The sequence below is a fragment of the Coregonus lavaretus genome (assembly GCF_964263955.1).
Source record: "Coregonus lavaretus genome assembly, chromosome: 3".
NCBI classification, from domain to species: Eukaryota; Metazoa; Chordata; class Actinopteri; order Salmoniformes; family Salmonidae; genus Coregonus; species Coregonus lavaretus.
The window spans coordinates 32589447-32609380 of NC_139990.1; the positions used below are offsets into that span (position 1 = coordinate 32589447).

A 19934-nucleotide genomic window follows, 5' to 3' on the forward strand; every position below is an offset into this window, starting at 1 on the left:
ACAATTGAAACAGCTAAGTTGAAACACAATAGAGTCTTATAGCTATAATGAAGCACATAAAAGTAATACATCCTGTCCCTTAACCCCCTGCACCCCATCCCTGCTCTGCATCACATGCCACTCCCCCTCACCTATGATACTGATGCTCTCTGCCTCCTCCTCATCCGAGAGCTCCATGTCCTCCACGTCGCGGTTGTCTGACTCCCCAACGGTGAAGCCCTGCTTGGGGGAGCCACCAGGGGAGGACAGGGGGCTGGGTGCTTCCCCCAGAGTGATGTCCGCCTCATCATCCATGGCCAGGCCATCCAAGTCGGCGTCTGGGCCAGCCAGGCCATGGAAGGGGGACTCTGAGCCATTGGGGGAGGGGGCGTCCATCGAGGGCGAGGGGATGGGCGACTCGTCCAGGTCTGGTAAGGTGGCCTTGAGGCTGTCCAGCTTACGCTTGAGGTGGGACACCCGGTTGGCAAACGTCTTGTAGGCCTTAAATAGAAGTAAAAAAAGAACACATGGTCAATTATTTTTCCAAATCTATGCAACTCAAGTCTTACTACTAAAGCCCACCACTAAAACCAAAGAGAACCGCTTTCAACCTTTCACAACAGATGCAAAGGCATTACGGACACTATCTAGTTCAGCTACTCACATTGGCGACTATCTTGACCTCCTTATACTGCATCTCGTAGAAAATGTCTGCGTTGCCAAGAGCATCCAACAGAGGGGGCCCTCCTTTGATCTGCCGGTCAAGGAAGGCCACAAACTCCTTTAGCTTCGCACTGCCGTCCTCAAAGTCCTTGGAGTGCCTCTTTCCCCCTGCCTTATCTGAAGGGGTGGTTGATTTGGAGAGAGAAATAATAAAGAAGACTTGGTCAGACTAAAAACAAGCCTCATCTCCTCCTAGGTCAGAGGGGCCACGTTTTTTTTTTTCTTTCTGAGCAGTAAGAGATGCCTCATGCCTTTTCCAGTTCCTGGGCCAATGCTCATTGACAACACTGCAGGAGGATGTGGGCCCTGGTCAAAAGTTGTACACTATATAGGGAATAAGATGCAATTTGGGACACAGACAGGGTCAATGCTCATGGACGACTTTGCAGGACGTTGTGTGTTAGCCAAAACCTTGTTACCTTTCAGTCTCTTGAGGACCTCGGTGCTGCAGACGTCCACCCTCATGCCTGCCAGCTGTTTCTCCTTTAGCTCCACCTCCTCTACAGAGCTGTGGTACTTACAGAGGTGATCGATGAACACTTGGGGCTGCATGACAGGACACAGTCAGAGAGCCACACCACAGGACATGGCAATAGTTAGGGTTAAGTTCAACTCAACATACTAGCTTTGAAGTACAACCATTTACATTAAGTATTTACAGTTCTCATAGTATAGTAGTTACAGTTAATTTGGTATGTTTTGGTCATTTCTCGAGAGAATATGCAGTAAGACATTTTCTGAATATACACTACCGTTCAAAAGTTTGGGGTCACTTAGACATTTCCTTGTTTTCTATGAAAACATACATGAAATGAGTTAGAATAGGAAATATAGCAAAATGAATAGGCAATGTAGTCAATGAAAAGGTTAGAAATAATGATTTTCAATTTGTTGAGGTAATCTGAAGAGATTTCACCCCATGCTTCCTGAAGCACCTCCCACAAATTGGATTGGCTTGATGGGCACTTCTTACGTACCATACGGTCAAGCTGCTTCCACAACAGCTCAATAGCGTTGAGATCCGGTGACTGTGCTGGCCACTCCATTATAGACAGAATACCAGCTGACTGCTTCTTCCCTAAATAGTTCTTGCATAGTTTGGAGCTGTGCTTTGGGTCATTGTCCTGTTGTAGGAGGAAATTGGCTCCAATCAAGTGCCGTCCACAGGGTATTTCGTGGTAGCCTTCCTTCTTCAAGATCCCTTTTACCCTGTACAAATCTCCCACTTTACCACCACCAAAGCACCCCCAGACCATCACATTGCCTCCACCATGCTTGACAGATGGCATCAAGCACTCCTCCAGCATCTTTTCATTTGGTCTGTGTCTCACAAATGTTCTTCTTTGTGATCCAAACACCTCAAACTTCTATTCGTCTGTCTAACACTTTTTTTTCCAATCTTTCTCTGTCCAGTGTCTGTGTTCTTTTGCCCATCTTTTATTTGTATTGGTCAGTCTAAATAATATGGCTTTTTCTTTGCAACTCTGGTCAGCATCCCGGAGTTGCCTCTTCACTGTTGACGTTGAGACTGGTGTTTTGCGGGTACTATTTAATGAAGCTGCCAGTTGAGGACATGTGAGACGTCTGTTTCTCAAACTAGACATTCTAATGTATTTGTCCTCTTGCTCAGTTGTGCACCGGGGCCTCCCACTCCTCTTTCTATTCTGGTTCGAGCCAGTTTGCGCTGTTCTGTGAAGGGAGTAGTACACAGCTTTGTACGAGATCTTCAGTTTCTTGGCAATTTCTCGCATGGAATAGCTTTAATTTCTCAGAACAAGAATAGACTGACGAGTTTCAGAAGAAAGTTACTTGTTTCTGGCCATTTTGAGCCTGTAATTGAACCCACAATTGCTGATGCTCCAGATACTCAACTAGTCTCAAGAAGGCCAGTTTTATTGCTTCTTTAAATCAGCACAACAGTTTTCAGCTGTGCTAACATAATTGCAAAAGGGTTTTCTAATGATCAATTAGCCTTTTAAAATGATAAACTTGGAAACACAATGTGCCATTGGAACACAGGACTGATGGTTGCTGATAATGGGCCTCTGTACGCCTATGTAGATAGTCCATAAAATATCAGCCGTTTCCAGCTACAATACCCATTTACAACATTAACAATGTCTACACTGTATTTCTGATCAATTTGATGTTATTTTAATGGACAAAAAAAAAGCTTTTCTTTCGGAAACAAGGACATTTCTAAGTGACCCCAAACTTTTGAACGGTAGTGTACGATTTAGATAAAAACAAAAAGCTAAAACAGTGCAGAAAATATAATCTATCCTAAACAGTTGGTAGTGGACACTTACGACAAATTCAGCTACAATCTTAGATTGAAGAGCAGCTTTAGGGTCGACTGGAGCTGAAATTACAAAAACTTTGTCATGGACATTTCTTAACACAACACACAAGCACTGAACAGAACAGCTCAAATCCATACAATTAAACATGAAGTACAACAATAAACATGATGCCTCATTATCTTGACATTTGTACAATTTCGAAAGATACTTCCCATGATATTTAAAACATGCAGTATATCACAGTGAACTCTGCTGGTGGTACATGGTTGGAACTGATTCACTCACCTTTAGGTGTCTCTAAAGCAGCAGGTGACTCCTCTTTGACCAGACTGGCCCTCAGCTCAGCTATGAGCTCATCTGTGTACACGCTCCTCTCCTCCCAGATGGTTAATATCCTGTCCACTGACTTCATCACCTTAGAGTCTCCCACATTACTGCAGGACAGCAGACAGAAAAGTTAACTACTGACATGTCACTGATGTGTAAAGTGACAGAGTAGCCCTGACGACAAGATCAAACTCCCCTTATTTCAACAACGAGGTACTGGGTCGGAACGCCCTTTGCCTCCAGAACACCCCGATTCCTTCGGGGCATGGATTCTACAAGGTGTCAGAAACATTCCACAGTGATGTTGGACCATGCTGACGCAATGACATCACCCAGTTGCTGCAGATAGAGAGAATGGCGCCGGAGGGGATGGCTGCCGTTTTACGGGCTCCTAACCAATTGTGCTATTATTTTTATTTTATGTTTTCGTAGTTTGTAACTTTTTTTTTTACATTATGTTTCTGCCACCGTCTCTTACCACCGAAAAGAGCTTCTGGACATCAGAACAGCGATTACTCACCTCGGACTGGACAAAGATTTTTTCTTTAATGAATCAGAGGCGAAAGATTTACGGCTCCTCCCGGACCAGGCCCAAATCCCCATCATTCGCATGAAGAGGAGACGCCGATACAGGGGCCGCAAATCCGGGTGCTTGGTGAGAATTTGTCGTACTGGCGAACACTCCGTTCGAGACTAGCTGTTCGCTGCTCTGGCACCCCAATGGTGGAACAAGCTCCCTCACGACGCCAGGACAGCGGAGTCACTCACCACCTTCCGGAGACATTTGAAACCCCACCTCTTTAAGGAACACCTGGGATAGGATAAAGTAATCCTTCTACCCCCCCCCCCCCCCAAAAAAAAAAAAAAAGTATAATTGTAAAGTGGTTATCCCACTGGCTATAGGGTGAATGCACCAATTTGTAGTCGCTCTGGATAAGAGCGTCTGCTAAATGACGTAAATGTGCCCTTGAGCAAGGCACTTAACCCTAATTGCTCCTGTAAGTCGCTCTGGATAAGAGCGTCTGCTAAATGACTAAAATGTAAATGTAAATGTAATAAAAAACTGTAATATCTTATGTTTCACAGAGTCTTGGCTGAACGAGGACATGGATAATATATACAGTTGGCTGGGTTTTCCGTGCATCGGCAAGACAGAACAACCACCTCCGGTAAGAAGAGGGGTGATGGTCTGTGTACATTTGTCAATAACAGCTGGTGCGCGATCTCTAATATTAAGGAAGTCTCAAGGTTTTAAATCGCTTGAGATGGAGTACCTCATGATAAGCTGTAGACCACACTATTTACCAAGAGAGTTTATCTATATTTTTGGTAGCTGTCTATTTACCACCACAAACCGATGCAGGCACTAAGACTGCACTCAACTAGCTGTATAAGGCCATAAGCAAACAAGAGAACGCTCACCCAGAAGCGGCGCTCCTAGTGGCCAGGGCCTTTAATGCAGGAGGATTAAAAGATCTCCCTCGCCCTCCATTTGACAAATCTGACCATATTTCTATCCTCATAACTCCTGCTTACAAAGCAAAAACTCAAGCAGGAAGTACAAGTGACTCGCGCAAAAAGGAAGTGGTCAGATGACGCAGATGCTGAAGCTACAGGACTGTTTTGCTAGCACAGACTGGAATATGTTCCAAGATTCATCCGATGGCATTGAGGAGTATACCACGTCAGTCACCGGCTTCATCAATAACTGCATCGACAACATCGTCCCCACAGTGGCCACACTGAGCTAAAGGCTAGAGCTGCCGCTTTCAAGGAGCGGGACACTAATCCGGACGCTTATAAGAAATACCACCATGCCCTCCGACGAACCATCAAACAGGCAAAGCTTCAATAAAGGACTAAGATTGAATCCTACTACACCAGCTCTGCCGCTCGTCAGATGTGGCAGGGCTTGAAAACTATTATGGATTACAAAGGGAAATCCAGCCACGAGCTGCCCAGTGACGCGAGCCTACCAGACGAGCTAAATGCCTTCTATGCTCGTTTCGGGGGAAGCAATACTGAACCATGCATGAGAGCACCAGCTGTTCCATATGATTGCGTGATAATGCTCTCGTAGCCGACTTGAGTAAGACCTTTAAACAGGTTAACATTCACAAGGCCGCAGGGCCAGACGGATTACCAGGACGCGTACTCACGAGCATGTGCTGACCAACTGACAAGTGTCTTCACTGACATTTTCAACCTCTCCCTGACCGATTCTGTAATACCTATAGTTGAAGTCGGAAGTTTACATACACCTTAGCCAAATACATTTAAACTCAGTTTTTCACAATTCCTGACATTTAACCCTAGTACAAAATCCCTGTCTTAGGTCAGTTAGGATCACCACTTTATTTTAAGAATGTGAAATGTCAGAATAATAGTAGAGAGAATTATTTATTTCAGCTTTTATTTCTTTCATCACATTTACATACACTCAATTAGTATTTGGTAGCATTGCCTTTAAATTCTTTAACTTGGGTCAAACGTTTCAGGTAGCCTTCCACAAGCTTCCCACAATAAGTTGGGTGAATTTTGGCCCATGTTGCTTCATATCCACATAATTTTCCTTCCTCATGATGCCAGCTATTTTGTGAAGTGCACCAGATCCTCCTGCAGCAAAGCACCCCCACAGCATGATGCTGCCACCCCCATGCTTCATGGTTGGGATGGTGTTCTTCGGGTTGCAAGTCCCCCCTTTTTCCTCCAAACATAACGATGGTCATTATGGCCATTTTTTTATTTTTTTTATCAGATCAGAGGACATTTCTCCAAAAAGTACAAGCTTTGTCCCCATGTGCAGTTGCAAACCGTAGTCTGGCTTTTTAAAGGTGGTTTTGGAGCAGCCGTCATACCGCTCAGGAAGGAGCGGAGTTCTGTCTCCTAGAGATGAACGTACTTTGGTGCGAAAAGTGCAAATCAATCCCAGAACAACAGCAAAGGACCTTGTGAAGATGCTGGAGGAAACAGGTACAAAAGTATCTATATCCACAGTAAAACAAGTCCTATATCGACATAACCTGAAAGGCCACTGCTCCAAAACCACCATAAAAAAGCCAGACTACGGTTTGCAACTGCACATGGGGACAAAGCTTGTACTTTTTGGAGAAATGTCCTCTGGTCTGATGAAACAAAAATAGAACTGTTTGGCCATAATGACCATCGTTATGTTTGGAGGAAAAAGGGGGGGCTTGCAAGCCGAAGAACACCATCCCAACCGTGAAGCATGGTGGTGGCAGCATCATGCTGTGGGGGTGCTTTGCTGCAGGAGGGACTGGTGCACTTCACAAAATAGATGGCATTATGAGGAATGAAAATTATGTGGATATATTGAAGCAACATCTCAAGACATCAGTCAGGAAGTTAAAGCTTGGTCGCAAATGGGTCTTCCAAATGGACAATGACCCCAAGCATACTTACAAAGTTGTGGCAAAATGGCTTAAGGAAAACAAATTCAAGGTATTGGAGTGGCCATCACAAAGCCCTGACCTCAATTTGTGGGCAGAACTGAAAAAGCTCGTGCGAGCAAGGAGGCCTACAAACCTGACTCAGTTACATCAGCTCTGTCAGGAGGAATGGGCCAAAATTCACCCAACTTATTGTGGGAAGTTTGTGGAAGGCTACCCGAAACATTTGACCCAAGTTAAAGAATTTAAAGGCAATGCTACCAAATACTAATTGAGTGTATGTAAACTTCTGACCCACTGGGAATGTGATGAAATAAATAAAAGCTGAAAGAATTAAAAGCTGAAATAAATAATTCTCTCTACTATTATTCTGACATTTCACATTCTTAAAATAAAGTGGGGATCCTAACTGACCTAAAACAGGGAATTTTTACTAGGATTAAATGTCAGGAATTGTGAAAAACTGAGTTTAAATGTATTTGGCTAAGGTGTACAGTGGGGGAAAAAAGTATTTAGTCAGCCACCAATTGTGCAAGTTCTCCCACTTAAAAAGATGAGAGAGGCCTGTAATTTTCATCATAGGTACACGTCAACTATGACAGACAAAATGAGGAAAACAAATCCAGAAAATCACATTGTAGGATTTTTTATGAATTTATTTGCAAATTATGGTGGAAAATAAGTATTTGGTCAATAACAAAAGTTTCTCAATACTTTGTTATATACCCTTTGTTGGCAATGACACAGGTCAAACGTTTTCTGTAAGTCTTCACAAGGTTTTAACACACTGTTGCTGGTATTTTGGCCCATTCCTCCATGCAGATCTCCTCTAGAGCAGTGATGTTTTGGGGCTGTCGCTGGGCAACACGGACTTTCAACTCCCTCCAAAGGTTTTCTATGGGGTTGAGATCTGGAGACTGGCTAGGCCACTCCAGGACCTTGAAATGCTTCTTACGAAGCCACTCCTTCGTTGCCCGGGCGGTGTGTTTGGGATCATTGTCATGCTGAAAGACCCAGCCACGTTTCATCTTCAACGCCCTTGCTGATGGAAGGAGGTTTTCACTCAAAATCTCACGATACATGGCTGTACATCTCGGCTGTTGCTTGGCTCTTCAGCGTAGCCTACGAATGATCACTCAGTGTAATAAAAGCCCATCACTGTCGATTGAGGTTCTATCAGCATTTGTTTTAAAACAACGCACACAGAATAAGCCTAACTAGGCTACTCCCGAGTGGCGCAGTGGTCTAAGGCACTGCAACGCTGTGCCACTAGAGATCCTGGTTCAAATCCAGGCTCTGTCGTAGCAGGCCGCGACCGGGAGACCCATGGGGCGGCTCAGAATTGGCCCAGCGTCGTCCAGGGTAGGGGAGGGAATGGCCGGCAGGGATGTAGCTCAGTTGGTAGAGCATGGCGTTTGCAACGCCAGGGTTGTGGGTTCAATTCCCATGGGGGGATATGAAAAAAATAATGTATGCACTCACTAACTGTAAGTCGCTCTGGATAAGAGCGTCTGCTAAATGACTAAAATGTCAATGTATAACACAGCAATGAAAGTCAGGGAGGGACAGCTGTTCACATCTGACGCTGCAAACACAGGGCCTGCCGCCTGACTGTATATTCAATCATTTAATTTGAGTGATACTTGAATACAGTGCATGTGTAGTGTACTTCTGAGCATGAATATACAGTGGGGAAAAAAAGTATTTAGTCAGCCACCAATTGTGCAAGTTCTCCCACTTAAAAAGATGAGAGAGGCCTGTAATTTTCATCATAGGTACACGTCAACTATGACAGACAGAATGAGGAAAAAAATTCCAGAAAATCACATTGTAGGATTTTTAATGAATTTATTTGCAAAATATGGTGGAAAATAAGTATTTGGTCAATAACAAAAGTTTCTCAATACTTTGTTATATACCCTTTGTTGGCAATGACACAGGTCAAACGTTTTCTGTAAGTCTTCACAAGGTTTTCACACACTGTTGCTGGTATTTTGGCCCATTCCTCCATGCAGATCTCCTCTAGAGCAGTGATGTTTTGGGGCTGTCGCTGGGCAACATGGACTTTCAACTCCCTCCAAAGATTTTCTATGGGGTTGAGATCTGGAGATTGGCTAGGCCACTCCAGGACCTTGAGACGCTTCTTACGAAGCCACTCCTTCGTTGCCCGGGCGGTCTGTTTGGGATCATTGTCATGCTGAAAGACCCAGCCACGTTTCATCTTCAATGCCCTTGCTGATGGAAGGAGGTTTTCACTCAAAATCTCACGATACATGGCCCCATTCATTCTTTCCTTTACACGGATCAGTCGTCCTGGTCCCTTTGCAGAAAAACAGCCCCAAAGCATGATGTTTCCACCCCCATGCTTCACAGTAGGTATGGTGTTCTTTGGATGCAACTCAGCATTCTTTGTCCTCCAAACACGACGAGTTGAGTTTTTACCAAAAAGTTATATTTTGGTTTCATCTGACCATATGACATTCTCCCAATCCTCTTCTGGATCATCCAAATGCACTCTAGCAAACTTCAGACGGGCCTGGACATGTACTGGCTTAAGCAGGGGGACACGTCTGGCACTGCAGGATTTGAGTCCCTGGCGGCGTAGTGTGTTACTGATGGTAGGCTTTGTTACTTTGGTCCCAGCTCTCTGCAGGTCATTCACTAGGTCCCCCCGTGTGGTTCTGGGATTTCTGCTCACCGTTCTTGTGATAATTTTGACCCCAAGGGGGGGAGATCTTGCGTGGAGCCCCAGATCGAGGGAGATTATCAGTGGTATTGTATGTCTTCCATTTACTAATAATTGCTCCCACAGTTGATTTCTTCAAACCAAGCTGCTTACCTATTGCAGATTCAGTCTTCCCAGCCTGGTGCAGGTCTACAATTTTGTTTCTGGTGTCCTTTGACAGCTCTTTGGTCTTGGCCATAGTGGAGTTTGGAGTGTGACTGTTTGAGGTTGTGGACAGGTGTCTTTTATACTGATAACAAGTTCAAACAGGTGCCATTAATACAGGTAACGAGTGGAGGACAGAGGAGTCTCTTAAAGAAGAAGTTACAGGTCTGTGAGAGACATAAATCTTGCTTGTTTGTAGGTGACCAAATACTTATTTTCCACCATAATTTGCAAATAAATTCATAAAAAATCCTACAATGTGATTTTCTGGATTTTTTTTCCTCCATTTGTCTGTCATAGTTGACGTGTACCTATGATGAAAATTACAGGCCTCTCTCATCTTTTTAAGTGGGAGAACTTGCACAATTGGTGGCTGACTAAATACTTTTTTCCCCCACTGTATGTAAACTTCCGACTTCAACTGTATATACATATATATTTTCTTATTTTCTTTGTAAACTGCATTGTTGGTTAAGGGCTTGTAAGTAAGCATTTCACGCTAAGATCTACACCTGTTGTATTTGGCGCATGTGAAAATACAATTTTATTTTGATTGATTGGACGGCGGTACATTCATGCTGCTAACAGCCATGTTCCACCTCAGATGCTCTATTGGTCAGCAATAAATGTTGAGATACGCTGTGGCGCTCAACCATTGTTCAATTGGTATCAAGAGACCCAACGTGTGCCAGGAAAACGTTCCCCACACCAGTCCACCACCGCCACCAGCCTGTACTGTTGACACCAGGCAGGATGGGTCCATGGACTCATGCTGCTCACGCCAAATCTTGACTCTGCCATCAGCATGACGCAACAGGAACCGGGATTTGTCGGACCAGGCAATGTTTTTCCACTCCTCAAGTGTCCAGTGTTGGTGATCGCATACCCACTGGAGCCGCTTCTTCTTGTTTTTAGCTGATAGGAGTGGAACCCGGTGTGGTCGTCTGCTGCAATAGCCCATCCATGACAAGGACCGGCGAGTTGTGCATTCCGAGATGCCATTCTGCAGACCACTGTTGTACTGCACTGTTATTTGTCTGTTTGTGGCCCGCCTGTATGCTGGCACGATTCTTGCTATTCTCCGTCGACCTCTCTCATCAACGAGCTGTTTTCGCCCACAGGACTGGCACTGACTGGATGTTTTTTGTTTGTCGCACCATTCTTGGTAAACTGTTGTGCGTGAAAAGCCCAGGAGGGCAGACGTTTCTGAGATACTGGATCCAGGCCGCCTGGCACCGGCGATCATACCACACTCAAAGTCACTTAGATCACTCGTTTTGCACATTCTTTATTATTATATATTTTTTTCTTTAGTTAAAAAATAATAATAATCACACCAGATACAAACATACACATACGAACAACAACTTACAGACGCACACAAACAACTACATCTCACTGCCCACACCCGCATCCCTAGTGCCTGCATTATTGCTTGCCACATGGCCTTAAATTTGTTTGTCTCGGTCGCCCATGCTATTTCAATAATAAATCATTCGAATTTTCTATTGTGTTAATGATGGCGGATTGATGGATATCCAAGTTTTTGGTATACGTTTTTTCAAGACGAGTGATGAGAAGAGAATCGTCCAGCCCATTGGGTATCTCACTACAAACCCATATGCGATGTCTTGAAATATACAGACAGATGGATTAAAAGTAAGTTTACATTGTAATACTTCTGACAGCCAACTTCCTAGCTCCACCCATTACTTTTGGACTTTATAGCATTCCCAGAAAGCATGGATTATTTAGTCATTTTTAGTTTTACACTTAACACGACTCTTCCGTTGTGCTGTAGAATATGTGAATGTTCTCTTGTATAATACAGTAAATTCTATACATTAGTTTATACTGGATTAAGCGTACAACTAATGTCGTTAGTTATGCTCCAACATCCCCTCAATCTTGTGACAACATCAGTTCTTTTTAAGTCTTGGATCCAATAGTTTATATATTTTACTAAGAGATTGTCAGTTGGATATGCTCTCCACAAGGCTTTGTACAGTGGGGGAAAAATTATTTAGTCAGCCACCAATTGTGCAAGTTCTCCCACTTAAAAAGATGAGGCCTGTAATTTTCATCATAGGTACACGTCAACTATGACAGACAAATTGAGAATTTTTTTTCCAGAAAATCACATTGTAGGATTTTTAATGAATTTATTTGCAAATTATGGTGGAAAATAAGTATTTGGTCACCTACAAACAAGCAAGATTTCTGGCTCTCACAGACCTGTAACTTCTTCTTTAAGAGGCTCCTCTGTCCTCCACTCGTTACCTGTATTAATGGCACCTGTTTGAACTTGTTATCAGTATAAAAGACACCTGTCCACAACCTCAAACAGTCACACTCCAAACTCCACTATGGCCAAGACCATAGAGCTGTCAAAGGACACCAGAAACAAAATTGTAGACCTGCACCAGGCTGGGAAGACTGAATCTGCAATAGGTAAGCAGCTTGGTTTGAAGAAATCAACTGTGGGAGCAATTATTAGGAAATGGAAGACATACAAGACCACTGATAATCTCCCTCGATCTGGGGCTCCACGCAAGATCTCACCCCGTGGGGTCAAAATGATCACAAGAACGGTGAGCAAAAATCCCAGAACCACACAGGGGGACCTAGTGAATGACCTGCAGAGAGCTGGGACCAAAGTAACAAAGCCTACCATCAGTAACACACTACGCCGCCAGGGACTCAAATCCTGCAGTGCCAGACGTGTCCCCCTGCTTAAGCCAGTACATGTCCAGGCCCGTCTGAAGTTTGCTAGAGTGCATTTGGATGATCCAGAAGAGGATTGGGAGAATGTCATATGGTCAGATGAAAGCAAAATATAACTTTTTGGTAAAAACTCAACTCGTCGTGTTTGGAGGACAAAGAATGCTGAGTTGCATCCAAAGAACACCATACCTACTGTGAAGTATGGGGGTGGAAACATCATGCTTTGGGGCTGTTTTTCTGCAAAGGGACCAGGACGACTGATCCGTGTAAAGGAAAGAATGAATGGGGCCATGCATCGTGAGATTTTGAGTGAAAACCTCCTTCCATCAGCAAGGGCATTGAAGATGAAACGTGGCTGGGTCTTTCAGCATGACAATGATCCCAAACACACCGCCCGGACAACGAAGGAGTGGCTTCGTAAGAAGCATTTCAAGGTCCTGGAGTGGCCTAGCCAGTCTCCAGATCTCAACCCCATAGAAAATCTGGAGGGAGTTGAAAGTCCGTGTTGCCCAGCGACAGCCCCAAAACATCACTGCTCTAGAGGAGATCTGCATGGAGGAATGGGCCAAAATACCAGCAACCGTGTGTGAAAACCTTGTGAAGACTTACAGAAAACGTTTGACCTGTGTCTTTGCCAACAAAGGGTATATAACAAAGTATTGAGAAACTTTTGTTATTGACCAAATACTTATTTTCCACCATAATTTGCAAATAAATTCATTAAAAATCCTACAATGTGATTTTCCTGATTTTTTTTTCTCATTTTGTCTGTCATAGTTGACGTGTACCTATGATGAAAATTACAGGCCTCTCTCATCTTTTTAAGTGGGAGAACTTGCACAATTGGTGGCTGACTAAATACTTTTTTTCCCCACTGTATATCTTACCTATCATATGAACATCCTTTTCTGACTCAAATACGATTCCCTCAATGTTGCTCTGAAGTCCAAAATTGCTTTTGAATTCTGCCACATGGAAATAAATGTATTTCCTGTTACCAATTCATTTACGGTTTATATGCCTTCAGTTTTCCATGTGGACAAATTAGTGACCGGCTGGCTTGATCTTATGCAGCAAAATTTGAAACTGTGTTTTTTACATTGGATAAAAGTAGAGACTCAGAGCTAGAAAATGGTATATCATACACTACAGTTGAGGAACAATGGGAAAGCAATTCTGCTTTGAAAGTTGATAAACGTGTAACCTCACTTTTGAGAAAATGGCTCACTCTGACCATTTTACTCACCCTAGCAGAGCTGGTTAGGCTGTTTTTATGTTATCCAGAGCGTTGGTGACGGCAACTGTGCTGCTGGCAACAATTTAATTACGCTTTTTTTGCCAACGTTTACTGACATTGGCCATATTCAACGGGTGTTGAGCGTTCGTAAATTCGTCAGTTATTCTGCGCTCTGGCACAGTCAGACGAGAGTGCTCTGAAATCGGAGTAGATAGCCAGAGCGAATTTACCAGCTACGTCTATCGACAGTTGTCGCAGTGACATCATAAACATTCTATGAAATAGTTACTTGCATAGTGGAGTCTTTGTTTAGACAAGTAGCTAGCTAGCTAAACTATGAACCATAATCCCAACTCATAACGTTACTACCCTGCATGAATCTGCAGGTAGCTAACCAACCAGGTTCAATGTTAGCTAGCTAACATTAGGCTATAACTAGCAATGCAAATGGCTCTGAGATATGAATATTACTACACAGATCATACACGTAACGTTAGCTAGCTAGCCAGCTAATGTTAGCTAGCTAGCTAGCTAACAGTACACTTTACCTTGAAATCAAAACGACTTTCTGACAAAATTAGAAACGTGTAATATCTGAAAATGTAGCTAGCTAGACTCTCTTACCCGTATACATGGATCGACGCTTCTCCCTCTCTGTCATGGATGCCATGGTTGCCCTTAGTTTGAAGATGTAATCCGGAGACAGGTGTTTTATAAAACAGCCTTCTGTGTGTTGTCTTCTTGACTCAGTCTGCATTTTGCAATCAAACGCCAGATATTTTCTCCATCTCCTTAGAAATCATTCCACTGATTTCAAAACTGTCCTCCAGAAAGTGGCGAGCAACACTTACTTACTACGTGATATCTTTCAAAAAAGCTGCGTTAGAAGGATTACCTACACATACTGACCAGCTCATATTATAGACAGAAGCGTGCTACATGGCAGACCAATCCAAACTCATCTCTCGACATGTCCAGCCCACTCATTATCTCAGCCAATCATGGCTAGCGGGAAGGTTGCTGTCTTTTTCCATGGCTAAACCAACTAGGCTCCTAATTTAACCATTTTATTTGTATTTACAGCTGGCATACAAGTTTGTTATTAAGGCACATGAAAGTTCACGTTCCAGAAGGCATTTATTCCCAAAAACACATTTTGATTTTAAAAATGTGTTTACGTTCAAATGGCGCTCCTGTGAAGTAATGACGCGCGACATACGCCTAGTTTCCTGAAACGAGTCACATTTATCGCTGAATTCTGAAAAGCTATCCAAGGATTGTTCCGTAGGGTTGTGTTTTTAGGGAGTGATATTGGTTCTTGTAGAATACGTTTCATTTTCTTCCATATTGTTATAGTGTTAACTATGAAGTTGTTAATGTTCTTAGCTTTATCCTTTGAAAATAGACACGTAAAAAGATTCTGGGGATGAGCATGATCATTTTCATTATGTACCCATTGTTCCACTTTAGTGCATTTAACTATATGTTTAACTATATTAACTAAAAGCCTTGGGTAGCAAGTTGATAGAATTTCAAGTCTGGAAGGTTAAAACCACCCTCAGACTTAGGAAGATGTAAAACGTTCCTTTTTATTCTATGAATTTTACTTGCCCATATAACGTCTTATGACCAAGTAGACTTTTTTTTTTTCATGTCTTCCGTGGGGTAATTGGTATTACCGAAAATAAATACACAAAACTTTGGGAGCCATGCCATTCTGAAGAGGTTTATTGTACCTGTTAGATTTATGGAAAGATTGTTCCATATAATTAGACCTGCTTTCATATTGTTGAGTAATGGAATAAAGTTAACTTAAAGGATACTTATAGATCGTGAGTAATAATTTATTTATCCTATTGCCTTCATTTCCGTTTTTTCCCACATGAATTTTAAATCCTGAGATTTTTGTGTTTTTAGAAAATATGTTAAGCAAAGGGGGCATATTTACCAATACTGATGTTACGTTTGGGTCCTGTCTAATTCTTCCTGCTATCAGTTCAATTACCAGTGCAAACAGGGGGGAGATGGGACATCCCTGTCTTGTGCCCCTTTCTAAAGCAATTTCATCAGATAATATATTATTTGTGTATATTTTTGCTTTAGGACATGTATATAATATCTTTATTACATTTATTATTTCAGCTGGAAAGTTGAAGGCTTCCAAAGTTTTGAATAGAAAAGGCCATTCAAGACGGTCGAAAGCCTTTGACATCAACAGCCATTATTGATAAATCTATATCTTGTTTTTTTGCGTATTGTATTAAACTGAAACATGTTTTTGTATTTGTAAGTGTATTTTTAATATATGTATCAAGTCTGGTGAGAGTTTTGCCATTTTATTGCTTATAAGCTTATGGAGTCTATAAAATCAGCAGGGGACTATCCAGATTTTCCTGGTTTTAATATAACTTAAATAACTGTTTGATACATGGAACTAGGAAGTACTGAATTGAATGACGTGTGTTGTCATTTGTGTAAATAGGGGCGCTACTTTGTCCCAAAATGTTGAATAGAATTCTATGGGAAAGCCATCCATTCCTGGTGCTTTTCTACGTGCAAATGTTTTAACAGTATCTAATATTTATTTTTGGGTGATCTCTGTTTTTAGTTCTTTTTTGTCTGCTGATAATTGCTTCAGAGTTGTTGAGTCTCAGAAGGCTATAGGATCCGTCCAACTGTTGTTTAATTCTGATTTATATACATTTTCATAGAAGCTTTTAAAAGTCTTTATTCACGTTGTTTCTAATTACTGCATTTGTATCTTTATCTTATAACTGGTTAAGCGTCTATTCGTTTTGTGAGAGCTGCGAGATATTTAGCAGGTTTATTTGCCATTAAGTAGTAAGCTTTATTTGAGTTTAACCTGTAGTTGTTGGCTCTCTTCAAAAGTAAAATATCTTATATCTGCTTAAGTTCAGACATTTTATTTTATTCTATTTCTATTGGTGTAATTAAGCATGATACCGGAGAATGATATATCATGACTTTTGGGAGGCCCCGGTGCACAGCTGAGCAAGAGGACAAATACATTAGTGTCTAATTTGAGAAACAGGCGCCTCACAGGTCCTCAACTGGCAGCTTCATTAAATAGTGAAGAGGCCGACTCCGGGATGCTGACCTTCTAGGCAGAGTTGCAAAGAAAAAGCCATATCTCAGACTGCCCATCTTAATCTTTTATTTTTATTGGCCAGTCTGAGATATGGCTTTTTCTTTGCAACTCTGCCTAGGTCAGCATCCCGGAGTCGCCTCTTCAGTGTTGACGTTGAGACTGGTGTTTTGTGGGTACTATTTAATGAAGCTGCCAGTTGAGGACCTGTGAGTCGTCTGTTTCTCAAACTAGACACTAATGTATTTGTCCTCTTGCTCAGCTGTGCACCGGGGCCTCCCACTCTTTCTATTCTGGTTAGAGCCAGTTTGCGCTGTTCTGTGAAGGGAGTAGTACACAGCGTTGTACGAGATCTTCAGTTTCTTGGCAATTTCTCGCATGGAATAGCCTTCATTTCTCAGAACAAGAATAGACTGACGAGTTTCAGAAGAAAGTGACTTGTTTCTGGCCATTTTGAGCCTGTAATCGAACCTACAATTGCTGATGCTCCAGATACTCAACTAGTCCAGTTTTATTGCTTCTTTAATCAGCACAACAGTTTTCAGCTGTGCTAACATAATTGCAAAAGGGTTTTCTAATGATCAATTAGCCTTTTAAAATGATAAACTTGGATTAGCAAACACAACATGCCATTGAAACACAGGACTGATGGTTGCTGATAATGGGCCTCTGTACGCCTATGTAGATATTCCATTAAAAAAAAAATTATCAGCCGTTTCCAGCTACAATAGCCATTTACAACATTAACAATGTCTACACTGTATTTCTGATCAATTTGATGTTATTTTAATGGACAAAAAAATAGCTTTTCTTTCAAAAACAAGGACATTTCTAAGTGACCCCAAACTTTTGAACGGTAGTGTATATGGCAAGCCATGGCAACGTGACTCACTGTCTGTAGGAACTATCCATTTTCGTGAGCGGGGTTGGTGTACCTAATAAACTTATTTTGACCAGAGCTCCATGGGCCCGGGTGTCACACTCTGGCTCCGGGACTGTGTGTTAGAGCCAGGGTGTATTTCATTTGGTGGTGTTGGGTATGGGTGAGTTTCATTTGTTTGTGTTTTTGGTAATTGGTCTGGTGACTCCCAATCGGAGGTAACGAGTGTCAGCTGTCGGCTCGTTATCTCTGATTGGGAGCCATATTTATACTGTGTGTTTTTCACCTTGTGTTTGTGGGTTTTTGTTCCTGTTGTTCCAGTGTTCCATGTTCCGTGTTTCAGTATTTGTAACTTTTGGACTTCACGTATCGTCATTTGTTGTTTTTTAGTGGTTGCTTTATATAAATAAAAGTCATGTTCACTCAACGCGCTGCGCTTTGGTCCGCTCATTTCGAAGACGATCGTGACAGAAAAACCCACCATCAAAGGACCAAGCGGCGTGTCAAGCGGCAACAGTATCCACCTGTCAAGGATTCATGGACATGGGAGGAGATATTGGATGGAAAGGGTCCTTGGGCACAACCGGGAGAATATCGCCTCCCTCGTGAAGAGCTGGAGGCAGCCAAAGCCGAGAGGAGGTGGTATGAGGAGGCAGCACGAAGGCGAGGCTGGAAGCCCGTGGACGAGAGGCAACCCCAAGAAATTTTTTGGGGGGGGCACATGGCTTGGGCGACGGAGCAGCAGGAGGCTGCCACAAGACATATGCAGAAGGCTACCAGGTTAAGGGGGCTGACGGAGGCAGAGAAGGGGCGGATTCAGGAAGCTACCAGGTTAAGGGGGCTACTGGGAAAAGCAGGGAAGGAAGGTGTAGAGGCTCGGCGAGAGGTACTGGGGTGTGTAACCAGTCCGGTCCGGCCCGTTCCTAATCCCGAGGTACAGCCAGTAGTGTGTGTTCCCCGTACGGTACGGCCTGTTCCGGCCCCTCGCACTAAGTGTACGGTGCGCGTCGCCAGCCCGGTTCGGCCTGTTCCTGCCACCCGCACCAAGTGTACGGTGCGCGTCGCCAGCCCAGCCCGGCCTGTTCCTGAGCCTCGTAGGAAGCCTACGGTGCGCGTCGCCAGCCCGGTTCGGCCTGTTCCTGCCACCCGCACCAAGTGTACGGTGCGCGTCGCCAGCCCAGCCCGACCTGTTCCTGCCACCCGCACCAAGTGTACGGTGCGCGTCGCCAGCCCAGCCCGGCCTGTTCCTGAGCCTCGTAGGAAGCCTACGGTGCGCGTCGCCAGCCCGGTTCGGCCTGTTCCTGCCACCCGCACCAAGTGTACGGTGCGCGTCGCCAGCCCAGCCCGACCAGTTCCGGCACCACGCATCAGGCCTACGGTGCGTCCCCAGGGCCAAGCATGCCCTGTTGCTACTCCCCGCACTAGCCCTGAGATGCGTGTCCTCAGCCCGGGACCACCAGTTCCGGCACCACGCACTAGGCCGTATGTGCGTCCCCAGGGTCCAGCATGCCCTGTTGCTTCTCCCCGCACTAGCCCTGAGATGCGTGTCCTCAGCCCGGTACCTCCTGTTCCGGCACCACGCACCAGGCCTACGATGCGCCTCAGACGGCCAGAGTCTGCCGTCTGCCCAACGGGGCCTGAACTGCCCGTCTGCCCAAAGCCTGCGAAGCCGCCCGTCTGCCATGAGCCATCAGAGCCGTCCGCCAGACCGGAGCCGCTAGAGCCTTCCGCCAGACAGGATCAGCCAGAGCCTTCCGCCAGACAGGATCAGCCAGAGCCTTCCGCCAGACAGGATCAGCCAGAGCCTTCTGCCAGACAGGATCAGCCAGAGCCTTCTGCCAGACAGGATCAGCCAGAGCCTTCTGCCAGACAGGATCAGCCAGAGCCTTCCGCCAGACAGGATCAGCCAGATCCGTCAGTCGGCCATGAGCAGCCAGATCCGTCAGCTAGCCATGAGCAGCCAGATCCGTCAGCCAGCCATGAGCAGCCAGATCCGTCAGCCAGCCATGAGCAGCCAGATCCGTCAGCCAGCCATGAGCAGCCAGATCCGTCAGCCAGCCATGAGCAGCCAGATCCGTCAGCTAGCCATGAGCAGCCAGATCCGTCAGCCAGCCATGAGCAGCCAGATCCGTCAGCCAGCCATGAGCCGTTCAGCCGGGATCCGCCAGAGCCGTCCAGCCGGGATCCGCCAGAGCCGTCCAGCCGGGATCCGCCAGAGCCGTCCAGCCGGGATCCGCCAGAGCCGTCCAGCCGGGATCCGCCAGAGCCGTCCAGCCGGGATCCGCCAGAGCCGTCCAGCCGGGATCCGCCAGCCAGCCAGGATCCGCCAGAGCCAGCCAGCCAGGATCCGCCATT

The 19934-nt window shown here is 44.5% G+C and overlaps 1 protein-coding gene across 1 annotated transcript in view; it reads right to left on the reverse strand.

Moving 5' to 3' along the window:
• Window positions 1-19934, reverse strand: part of LOC311126906 (regulation of nuclear pre-mRNA domain-containing protein 2-like) — a gene marked incomplete at its 5' end in the record, with an annotated part of 51664 nt that overhangs the window by 13853 nt on the left and 17877 nt on the right. The window contains 5 exons of the mRNA XM_084158603.1: window positions 132-480; window positions 644-819; window positions 1122-1248; window positions 3012-3064; window positions 3291-3439. Of these exons, the coding sequence (XP_084014729.1) occupies window positions 132-480; window positions 644-819; window positions 1122-1248; window positions 3012-3064; window positions 3291-3439 (854 nt within the window). The remainder of the gene's footprint in view (window positions 1-131; window positions 481-643; window positions 820-1121; window positions 1249-3011; window positions 3065-3290; window positions 3440-19934) is intronic.